Source organism: Myxocyprinus asiaticus, chromosome 4 (assembly GCF_019703515.2).
Source record: "Myxocyprinus asiaticus isolate MX2 ecotype Aquarium Trade chromosome 4, UBuf_Myxa_2, whole genome shotgun sequence".
Lineage (NCBI taxonomy): Eukaryota > Metazoa > Chordata > Actinopteri > Cypriniformes > Catostomidae > Myxocyprinus > Myxocyprinus asiaticus.
In genome coordinates, this window is record NC_059347.1 from 44973313 (window position 1) to 44984135 (window position 10823).

At 40.1% G+C, this 10823-nt stretch overlaps 1 protein-coding gene across 1 annotated transcript in view; it reads right to left on the reverse strand.

The window, feature by feature from the left end:
- Positions 1 to 10683, reverse strand: part of LOC127439959 (microprocessor complex subunit DGCR8-like) — a 16304-nt gene extending 5621 nt beyond the window's left edge. The window contains exons 1-13 of the mRNA XM_051696277.1: positions 10450 to 10683; positions 7624 to 8629; positions 7093 to 7255; positions 6761 to 6903; positions 6286 to 6631; positions 5901 to 6098; positions 5713 to 5814; positions 5210 to 5308; positions 4962 to 5044; positions 4754 to 4854; positions 4550 to 4656; positions 4275 to 4402; positions 2212 to 2325 (exon numbers count right to left, since the gene is read on the reverse strand). Coding sequence (XP_051552237.1) covers positions 2212 to 2325; positions 4275 to 4402; positions 4550 to 4656; positions 4754 to 4854; positions 4962 to 5044; positions 5210 to 5308; positions 5713 to 5814; positions 5901 to 6098; positions 6286 to 6631; positions 6761 to 6903; positions 7093 to 7255; positions 7624 to 8313 — 2274 coding nt within the window. The 5' untranslated portion in view covers positions 8314 to 8629; positions 10450 to 10683. The remainder of the gene's footprint in view (positions 1 to 2211; positions 2326 to 4274; positions 4403 to 4549; positions 4657 to 4753; positions 4855 to 4961; positions 5045 to 5209; positions 5309 to 5712; positions 5815 to 5900; positions 6099 to 6285; positions 6632 to 6760; positions 6904 to 7092; positions 7256 to 7623; positions 8630 to 10449) is intronic.
- Between the last annotated feature and the right edge of the window lie 140 nt (positions 10684 to 10823).

Consider the following 10823-nt stretch of genomic DNA (forward strand, 5'->3'; position numbering starts at 1 on the left):
CCCCTCAAACTCTGCAGCCCTTGGGAAGAGAGGCTGCCACGGAAGCCACCACCCCTCACGCCCCGGAAACAAAGGAGGGGAGCAAATGCAGCCGTTGGACCCTGCTGATTCCTTGACCATCCTTTAGACACTCCCCATCTTTCAAAGCCCCGTTTCACCGCAAGGATGCCAGATACCCCTTTTGTCTGGACACTATTTCCCCATGGACACTTATATTACCCCTTCAGGAGATTTGTTTATTACTGTTTTCAGTAAATGCCTCGGAGGCTTGACGCCACACCCAATGTGTCTGTCTCTTGCTTACCCCGGCCCGCATATAAACTCAGCAAAAAAAGAAACGTCCCTTTTTCAGGACATTGTATTTTAAAGATAATTTTGTAAAAATCGAAATAACTTCACAGATCTTTATTGTAAAGGGTTTAAACAATGTTTTCCATGATTGTTCAATGACCAATAAACAATTAATGAACATGCACCTGTGGAACAGTTGTTAAGACACTAACAGCTTACAGACAGTAGGCAATTAAGGTCATGGTTATATAAACTTAGGACACTAAAGAGACCTATCTACTGACTCTGAAAAACACCAAAAGAAAGATGCCCAGGGTCCCTGCTCATCTGCGTGAACATGCCTTAGGCATGCTGCATGAGGACTGCAGATGTGGCCAGGGCAATAAACTGCAATGACCATACTGAGACACACCTAAGACAGCGCTACAGGGAGACAAAGGACAGCTGATCGTCCTCGCAGTGACAGACCACGTGTAAAAACACCAGCACAGGATCGGTGCATCCGAATATCACATCCGCGGGACAGGTACAGGATGGCAACAACACCTGCCTGAGTTACACCAGGAACGCACAATCCCTCCATCAGTGATCAGACTGTCCACAATAGGCTGAGAGAAGCTGGACTGAGGGCTTGTAGGCCTGTCGTAAGGCAGGTCCTTACCAGACATCATTGGCAACAACGTCGCCTATAGGCACAAACCCACCTTCGCTGGACCAGACAAGACTGGCAAAAAGTGCTCTTCACTGAAGAGTCACGGTTTTGTCTCACCAGGGGTGATGGTCGGACTCACGTTTATCGAAGGAATGAGCATTACACTGAGGCCTGTACTCTGGTGCATGATCGATTTGGAGGTGGAGCGTCAGTCATGGTCTGGGGCGATGAGTCACAGCATCATCGGACTGAGCTTGTTGTCATTTCAGGCAATCTCAACGCTGTGCATTACAGGAAAGACATCCTCCTCCCTCATGTGGTACCCTTCCTGCAGGCTCATCCTGACATGACCCTCCAACATGACAATGCCACCAACCATACTGTTCGTTCTGTGCATGATTTCCTGCAAGACAGGAATGTCAGTGTTCTGCCATGGCCAGCGAAGAGCCCGGATCTCCCATTGAGCTCATCTGGGACCTGTTGGATCGGAGGGTGAGGCCTAGGGCCACCCCCCACAGAAATGTCTGGGAACTTGCAAGTGCCTTGGTGGAAGAGTGGGGTAACATCTCACAGCAAGAACTGGCAAATCTGGTGCAGTCCATGAGGAGGAGATGCACTGCAGTACTTAATGCAGCTGGTAGCCACACCAGATACTGACTGTTACTTTTGTTAAGTTTATGTCTTAGTTGTTGAATCTTTTTATGTTCATACAAATATTTACACGTTAAGTTTGCTGAAAATAACAGCAGCTGAAAGTGAGAGAACGTTAAAATATAAATATATATATATATATATATATATATATATATATACATATATACCGCGGAGACATAGCGGAGGCTTCACGCTATTCTTCAGCACTGCTGACCAGGAGCACCCCACAAGCCTTGCCATTTCAGAGATGCTCTGACCAAGTTGTCTATCAATAACAATTTGGCCCTTGTCAAAGTCACTGAGGTCTGTACTGCTGCCCATCTGTTCTGCATCCATCACATTGACTACAAGAACTGATTGTTCGCTTACCGTCTAATCTACCCAGAGCTTGACATGTTCCTTTGTCAGGAGATGATTAACATTATTTGCTTCACCTGTGAGTGGTCATAATGTTTTGGCTGATCAGTGTGTCACACACACACACACACACACACACACTTTAGCTTAAGTCCATTATTGAATCTATACATTTCTTGGTTGAAACAGCACATTGTACATTTTTTGCCAACTGGTGTGAAAGATTTGACAGGAAGATGTCATAATTGCAACTGTACCCTTTCTTGAGCCAGTTTCATCATCTCCTCTCGTAGCTTGTTGAGGATGTGAAGGTTTGGCTTGTTCTTTTTGGCAAACTGCTGAAGCTCAATCACACTCTTATCAGAATTCTCCTGAAGACACAATACAGTTTATAAACACAACCACACAAGAAAAACAATTCCTATTAAGGATGAAACAATGGCACCAAGGTAACTTTATCAAGCTGGCTCGCATGAGGTTTTATCAAAGAATAATGCGTGGCTGTCTTGGAAGTTAGAATAGGTTGAATATTCTTCCCCCCCCCCCCCCCTTTTCTCCCCAATTTGGAATGCCCAATTCCCAATGCGCTCCAAGTCCTCGTGGTGGTGTGAGGACTCTCCTCATTCCGGGTGGTGGAGGACGAATCTCAGTTGCCTCCGCACCCAGAGAACGTCAATCCGCGCATCTTATCACGTGGCTTGTTGAGAGCGTTACCGCGGAGACATAGCGCGGAGGCTTCACGCTATTCTCCACGGCATCCACACACAACTCACCATGCGCCCCACCGAGAGCGAGAACCACATTATAGCGACCGTGAGGATGTTACCCCATGTGACTCTACCCTCCCTAGCAACCGGGCCAATTTGGTTGCTTAGGAGACCTGGCTGCCCTGGATTCGAACTCGCGACTCCAGGGGTCATAGCCAGCGTCAATACTCACTGGATATTCTTAACAAATCAGTAATGTTTTGAATCGTATGGTATAGTTTCAGCAAAAGAGTTTGAATTAGGAGTATCCCGACACCCATTTTTTGAGAACAAGTATACTTTTTGGTACTCGCCGATATGGTACCCATTTGTTTTATTTTTTCTGAATTCCATAAGTTTAACTAATCAAAATTGTGTCTAAATAAAATGAATTCATTAAAAATGTTATCAAATGAAATTAGAACAATTAGTTTCAACGTAATATTGTATTACTTTTATGAAAGTGCTTTGTTACAGAACCTTACAGCACAATCCAAAATACAACATAAGTTAGTCAAATATAGTGCTGCATAACAAAGAACCACAGATGTGATGTGAAGTATTGCTTAAATATAATACAGTTACTATTGATTTATTAATACTATTAGTAGTGTTACAGTAAATATTACATAACTATACAGTAGGGATTTGTCACTTTTTCCATTTAATTGAGCTTTTATTTTGCCGGAAGCTTATTTTGAAGTGTTTGTGTTGTTTTGACGATAGCTTCCACCCTTCTACCTTTGATTACTAAACTGCAAAAGGCTGCTATATACATGATTAAATACATATGTAGTCTATATATGCCTAATTCACTGCAAAATGCTAATTCGCTTTGTTCGCTGTAATCTGCTACAAACAGAACGCAAAATGCTCATGATGGTGTTTGTGTATGAGCCAAGGAGCACTTAAAAAAAAGGGGTTTGCGCAGCCAGCCTTAGCACAACTCCACATTCACAAGCGCTCACATTTAAACTATATATTTCCTTAAATAGCAGCCTTTGCTATTTAATAATCACACTAGGACATAACATGAATGTTTACGTAATAACAATCGTACGCCAGATGTATCGGGTTTTGTAGTATCAGAGCATTTTTACGATACTTAAGTGCAGTATAAGACCTTATTCTGATATCAGTGCTGGGACATCCCTATTATGAATTCTTTGCAGTCTAGGAGCTGTGTAATTTCCAGCTATTATTGCATTTCCATAAAACATTTAATGAAACATTTTTAAATTGCTAAAAATGAAAATCTTTTTTTTTTTTTTTTTTTTTTTTGGTGTGGGGACAGTGAAAATATTGTCAGGGAAAGTAAAACTGAGCTACTGGCCCAAATGCAGGAGAAAGAAAAAAAACGTTAAGCCCAGTACATTCCCGGCAAGACATAAATATGGCGCTACTCTAGACCTGGCCACTGAAGTAACCACACACCAAGTCACTGCAAACCCTATTTTCAAGATAAAATCACTTCTTGTTTAGCCCAGAACAATTTAATTACAGCCCATCAATGATGATTAAGCATTTATAAAATTGTAAAATGTGTAAAAGGGATATGTTTTTATAAAGCGGACCTTTTTGACCATCTTGCTGCTCTCTCTGCCGTACATGCGCAGCAGTGAGCCCCAGTTCTTCACATGAGGATGAAGCATTTGAAGTATCTTCTGTGATGCTAACTGCTTTCCCACCCTCTTATTCTTACCTGCAGTCAACAAGAGTCACAGTATTAGCTATGTGACTGTACAAGAGGCAATGTAGAATTTCATAGTTCATAAAGTGCTAGTTTTTTTTTTTCCTTCAGAGGGCTCTAAATGAAAGTTTTTGATAAGTTTCAATCAAGGATACTCACACCAGCCACGTACAGTGTGCTTCCCACACGTCATGACGTATTCACTCTTCTGGTTCTTTCCTGGGATGACCTCAAACTTGATGCTGGTGTCACCCATCCCATGGTTTCTATGGAAGAGAAAGAAACAGCTCTTCAGATGTTTTTTCCAATCAGAGAAAATTTTAAATTACCAGTGTAATCAAATGACAGACTATCATAACATACCTCTTAAGGCACTCATGAAGGATCTGATATGGTGAGAGTAAACCTGCTTTGTTAGCAAGCTCGTACACCCTTGAATCTTCAATAATGATATGATTAAAATACTGTGGGATGAGAGGGGAAAATATGACCACAAACACACATAGGTTTTAATGATATAATGGCAATCATTGTACTCAAGCTAAACTGAGGAATAGAAGACGCAAAGCACCTCCAGTTCATCTCCCTCTACAGGCTTCTCCTCAGACGTCTGTTTGACAAAGTCAGGAATAAGGATCTCCAGTGTTGCTCGAGCTGCCCGACAGAAAACAACAGCATGAATGCTTATCGTTTCCTTTTACACCAGTAAATGAATGTTTAAAGTGGTCTATAAACAGCAGATGTAGACAATCCATTCAAGAAGAAACAATATATTCTCGCTAAGCTTAAGGACTGGAAAGAATGTGTGGGTGAAGGTACCAGCTTTATTCTTCGCAAGTTTTTTACTACTTGCTGTTCCTGTGCCATATGTAACACCATCTATAATGACTGAGGCTCCAAAGGGTTCACTTGGGTTTTCTGGACAAAGAAAACATTAAATGTTAAAACTTAATGCAACTACATTTTATATGCTAAATATTTCAGAACATAAATAACATAAGCCAAGATAGACTACATGTTACAGTGATTTTACCAGGGTTAAGGGTGTTGTTTGGCACAACACATAGCCTTAAACCCTCTTAATCATAGTAAAATCACTTATGCAAGGCCTTTTTTTTTTGTTTTTTTTTTTAAAAAGACAACAGCAATATGATAAGACACTAATGTTCGGTATCTCATTTATACAATTTACAATTCTTCTGCCAAGTAATATAGTTCACAAGCATAACTTTAAATGAAACTTTAAATTCATATTATCATGTGTTCACATATCTGTTATTTTACAATGGTATGCATTTTATAATATACATCATAATACTTACCACATTCAAAAAAGTTGTAAACTGGTCGCACCTTGAGCACTCTTTGCATATACTCATGTAAAATGCACACCTCTGACTTTCCGTTGGGGTTGATGACAAATTCTGAAATACAAGCAGGGTCAGCCTGGTCCAAAACCACAAGTTGTGTGCTATTAATTTCATAAAATTATTCATTCTCAAATGGGTACCTTTCTTTGTGGGTGCGTCCTGCACAGACAGAGTGATGAGCTTCTGATTGGCTGGTAAGATGGGCCTCTCAGATTCCGCTTGCTTCCTCTTCATGTCCCTGTTGAACTGCCTGCGCTCGGCCCATGTGCGGAACTTCTTCACCGTCACTTGCTCAAAATCAAAGCGCTTCTCTAGGTAGTTTCTGAATTCTTCAATGTCTGCAACACAATTCAGAAAATAGACAGGTTTAACTCACATGCAAATGAATAGTGATTCAGAAATCTTTTCAGCAATGGGTTTATTCAGACATGCAGCAAAAATGAATTTTTTTTGGTATATCCGAATTAAATCAGTTTAGTTTTTTGTAGTCTGAATAAATAAATAAAAACAACCATGAAATCTTACCAATAGACTCGTCTTTGCAGACCTCAACCTTGGCTTTGACCTGGCCCAGGGCTCCCTGTGCAATATCACTGGACTGTCCTTCCTTCCCCACAGCCCGACCCTCTGGAAACCCTCCTGGCTCCATGAGGTCAAGATCTGGTTCTTCGGATGCAGTTTGGCCAGTTGCCTCTTCTGTAGCAGTAGAGTCAGGTTCATCAACTCTCTCCAATGAGACCCCCTCTTCCCCCGATTTCACCGGCGACACCTCTGCATTCGGAGTCACCTCTCCATTTTGTTCCCTTTCTTCATGTTCCTTCATTTTCTTGTAGTGCAAGCAGGGAATGCTACTGGTTGGTGGGTCATGTTTCTATGGGGATGACGAGTAGAGAGAGTGATGTGCTTTCATTAAAAAGAACATAAAGGTTATGTAGTAGCAATGATGCAATAACAGATCAACCGTCACAAAAATTCTGAGATCTTAGGTCACACGGTTTACCCTAATGCTTCCTGTTCCAAGGAAGTAAGGTCTAGACCAGGTTACAACTCTGGTTTCCCGGTGGAGGTAGACTGGAATACCAGAATTATGGAATGTCATGATCCAACCATCAGGTAACGGCTCAGTAGGTGGACGCCCGCGACCTGCAGGACAAAAAAGCCAACATTCAAAGCTGTGCTCTGTAATCCTGTGTAGTTTTTGGGTGAAAAGACCAATCAACTTTGGGCAGTTACGTAAAACTGCAAAGTCATTTTATAGTAATTAAATCAACACAATAACAGTTTCTGCCAATTGTGCTTAGGACTTGAAAAACAAGGGTTGCTGAGACTCACTCTTAAGAACGGTCTTAATTTTGGTCATCATGGGCTGAACTCCAGCCTCCCCATCTGAATGGTGATCACTGTCTCCAGTGTACCTGTCCTCAGCCAGACGCCTCTTCTTGGGCAAGGGCATGCCTTCCTCCAACAGGGCATCGATATCATTGTCAAATTCCTCCTGGAAGAGATGAATTCGTAAATGGCAGCCATTGGCATATCAACTTATATATATATTAAAAAAATAATCATAGTTTAAAATGCAGATTTGAATCAAGCCCACTTAATGTGCTGTAATTCAAATGTTCCCCAATGGACCACCTTGTCACAAGCCAGGATCCCTCTTCATGAATGATAAACATGTGCTCTATTTAGTGACGGATGTACATTTTAGTGGATATTCCAAATGATGACTATTCAGAAGTTAAAATGACAAGACGTTACAGTTTTAAATAGCCAACGTCACAATGCAATGTTTCAATCTGAAGCAAAACAATGAATATGTCAAAAATCAAAGAGGTCATAATGATTCGATTACATCACTTTTACCTCATAGGAGTAACTCATGTCCTCTTCGTTCACTCGCTCCTGTTGAACTATCATCTCAGACCTGAAACCACTCAGTTCTCCATCTTCCGCTTCCAGAAAGTTCTCGCTAAAATCTTCCAGGTCGTCCAGCACAGCAAACTCAACCTTGTTCTCCTGCTCAGCCTCTATCTCTTCAATGTTTCTAGCTAAACCTAGAGAACCTTTTCTTGTACCTGAACTGCCCAGCACACTCCCCTGGTCTAGAGAATCATGCAACTCACCATTCAGGCTCTCTAAGCTGTGATCTCCATGCCTAACCTGCCCCACACCTGTGTACAACACCTTCCTGTCTTTACTGCTCTCCGAGAAACAGACGCTGATCTTTACATCTTTGAGGAGTTTGAGATCAGGTAAGAACTTGGTAACTGGGGGAGCGTGGCGAGCGGTTCTAGGGCACATGGCCACGGGGTCAAGATTATCTGATGGGAAGACACTAAAGGACAATGTGCGCTTGTTGAGGAGGAGCTGTTCATCCCTGTCCACTGCTGGGGTGTTTTGGTGTCCATCACCACCAGAGCTAACGTCCATTTCCTCTGCGTCACTGGACGTTTGCAGGGGAGGTGGTGGAGGTGCTTTACAGTAATCATTCCCCACCAATACTGTGTCTGGTGGCTCCAATGGGAGGGGAGGTAAAATCTCATTCACATCCATGTTCAATTTCTTAAAAAACTATATTAAAAACTATAAAAGAATGCAACTAGGAAGTGATCTGCCTATGTATAACTCTTCAGCTAAAACAACTGTAGCCTTAATACATGCATGAATAATTACAAAGCTGAAGACACCTATTTAATCATATTCATGTACAGGGTTGAATATGCTAAGCTGACAACATTGTTCTTTTCATTAATGTAGACAGCTTTTTAGAAATCACTGTCTCAATTATTGGAAATCACAATGCATTCAGCTTAAACGTTGCCCACATCTAAGCACTGTCCATCCTGTTTGGCCAGATCTTCTGCCAGCACTGAAAGAGAAATTGAAAAAGAAAGGAGTTATTCAAGGACATTAAAGCCTTGATAGAACTCGAAATTACAAATTGTAAACTCTTAATTAACCGACTTGACAGTCGTGACATCATGTAAAAATAACCAATATGGCAGTGGTAGAAATTAATTTATGAATTAACGAAGTGACAAATATTTTAAAGCCATATTGGCATTATAAATGTTGCCGTAACAACATAAATCACTTCCAAGGTCCGAGGATGTGAACAGCTTCAGGTAGAATCTCAGAGTTGCCATCTCGTTATTACAGCACTTCCGACACTATGTGAACGCAGTACTAAGCAAGTAGTATTTGTCTGGTCATGTGACGCAAACATGGCAGCCCCTATGAGGGGACCCTCTACATTGTAGAATAAAACCACTTTTAAAAGAGGACTCAAATGGCATCTCATGTAAGTGGTCATGATATTATAGCCTACATGTTACTACATGAAATTACTATTCATTTCTCTAGAAGTAAAACTTTTTAATGAGGAAAAATTACCGAGTGTAACTTTAAGATGTCAATTTTGATTTGTGGCCCTTTTCAAATTCCTTGATATGTTTGATGTATGCAGGGTTGGGAGGGTTACTTTTTAAATGTATTCCACTACAGATTACAAGACACATGCTGTAAAATAATTTATAATGTATTCCGTTAGATTACTCAAGGTCAGTAACGTATTCTAAATACTTTGGATTACTTCTTCAGATTTGGTAGATTTTCTCACTTTCACTCTGCCAGTACAGTAAGACAAAATACACTTATTAAAAATACATTCTCTGAAAAACCTAAATATCTAATGCAGTGTTGTTTCTAAAACAAGAATAATCAAATTGATCTTGTTTTAAGGATTTTTAGATATTTTTACAGGAAAATACAAAAATGATCATCAAGAATATGATTTTTGCCTTAGTATCAAAGAAATTATGATCCAATGTGAATTTTCTTGATAAAAAAATATGATCGTGCCTGGTAACGTGCATGTAAAATGGTTAGAAATAGCATTTTAGCTTAGCGTAAAGCTGACAATTTACACAAGGTTTATTTCTATTTCTTCTGCTCCAAACTTCTCTGGTCTGCTCGTATGAATGTAACACATCATAAGAAAGTGTTTCACCGCTGTTCAAATGCACTTTGGATCGCATCATTTATATGTATAAATGTTTTCCATCTGAAAGGACTAAATATTAAATGAAACAAATGACAATAAAATGCAAAGTAATCTCTTCAGTAATCAAAATACTGTTTGAATGTAACTGTATTCAAATTAACAATGATTTAAACTGAAACTGTAGTGGAATACAGTTACTTATATTTTGTATTTTAAATGTAATCCCGTTACATGTATTCCGTTACTCCCCAACACTGGATGTATGACCATAATGCGGGTATTTTTAGATGCAATTATACAAGCAGCCATAAACATTATCATACATTTCAGCTCAACCAAAAACTCGTTTGAAAATTATTCTGTTCGAGGACATAATCATAAGCCCAAAAAGGCCCTTGCTAATTTGTCGTCTAGCACAAACGAATGGAAATATGGTTACATTTTAACAAGCAGACGTTTAAAAACACATTTAAGTGTCGCATAATTGGTTTTAAAACCAATGATCTGTACGAGCTCTGTTTTATCCTGCAAAAATCGATCAATCTATCTCTTGCAAAGTTGATCCGCGTTAGCCATTTGGAGCCGTGTGGCAATCAAACGCTTTTGCACTGAACCATATAAAAACTAGCTAAATATAGAGAAATGTAAATATCAGTGGTTTCTGCGCACGATTGCCTTTTACTCACCTAACTACCCAAATGTTCTGGTGACGACCTCATATAATCACTGAGCTTTTCTGTTGATTGGGTTCAGATGGCCGTCTCCTCTCTCCGCCATCTTCACTGCAGCAGCATCAAGGGATCTGATCCTGAACACGCCTCTCAACCGGTGCCTACATACATGTGACTGGACCGATCCATTTGTGCATAAATATCTTTCAGATGTTCCTAAATTGCAATTAGATGGTTTACTTTTATTTACTGGTTGTCTTGGTGCCACAAAACCCTGAACCACAACATTAGCAGACCAACGAGATAATCTAGTCTCTGATGTAAAAAAATAAAAATAAAAAAATAATAAATAATTAAAAAATAAATAAAGACTTGTATTGTGCATTTTA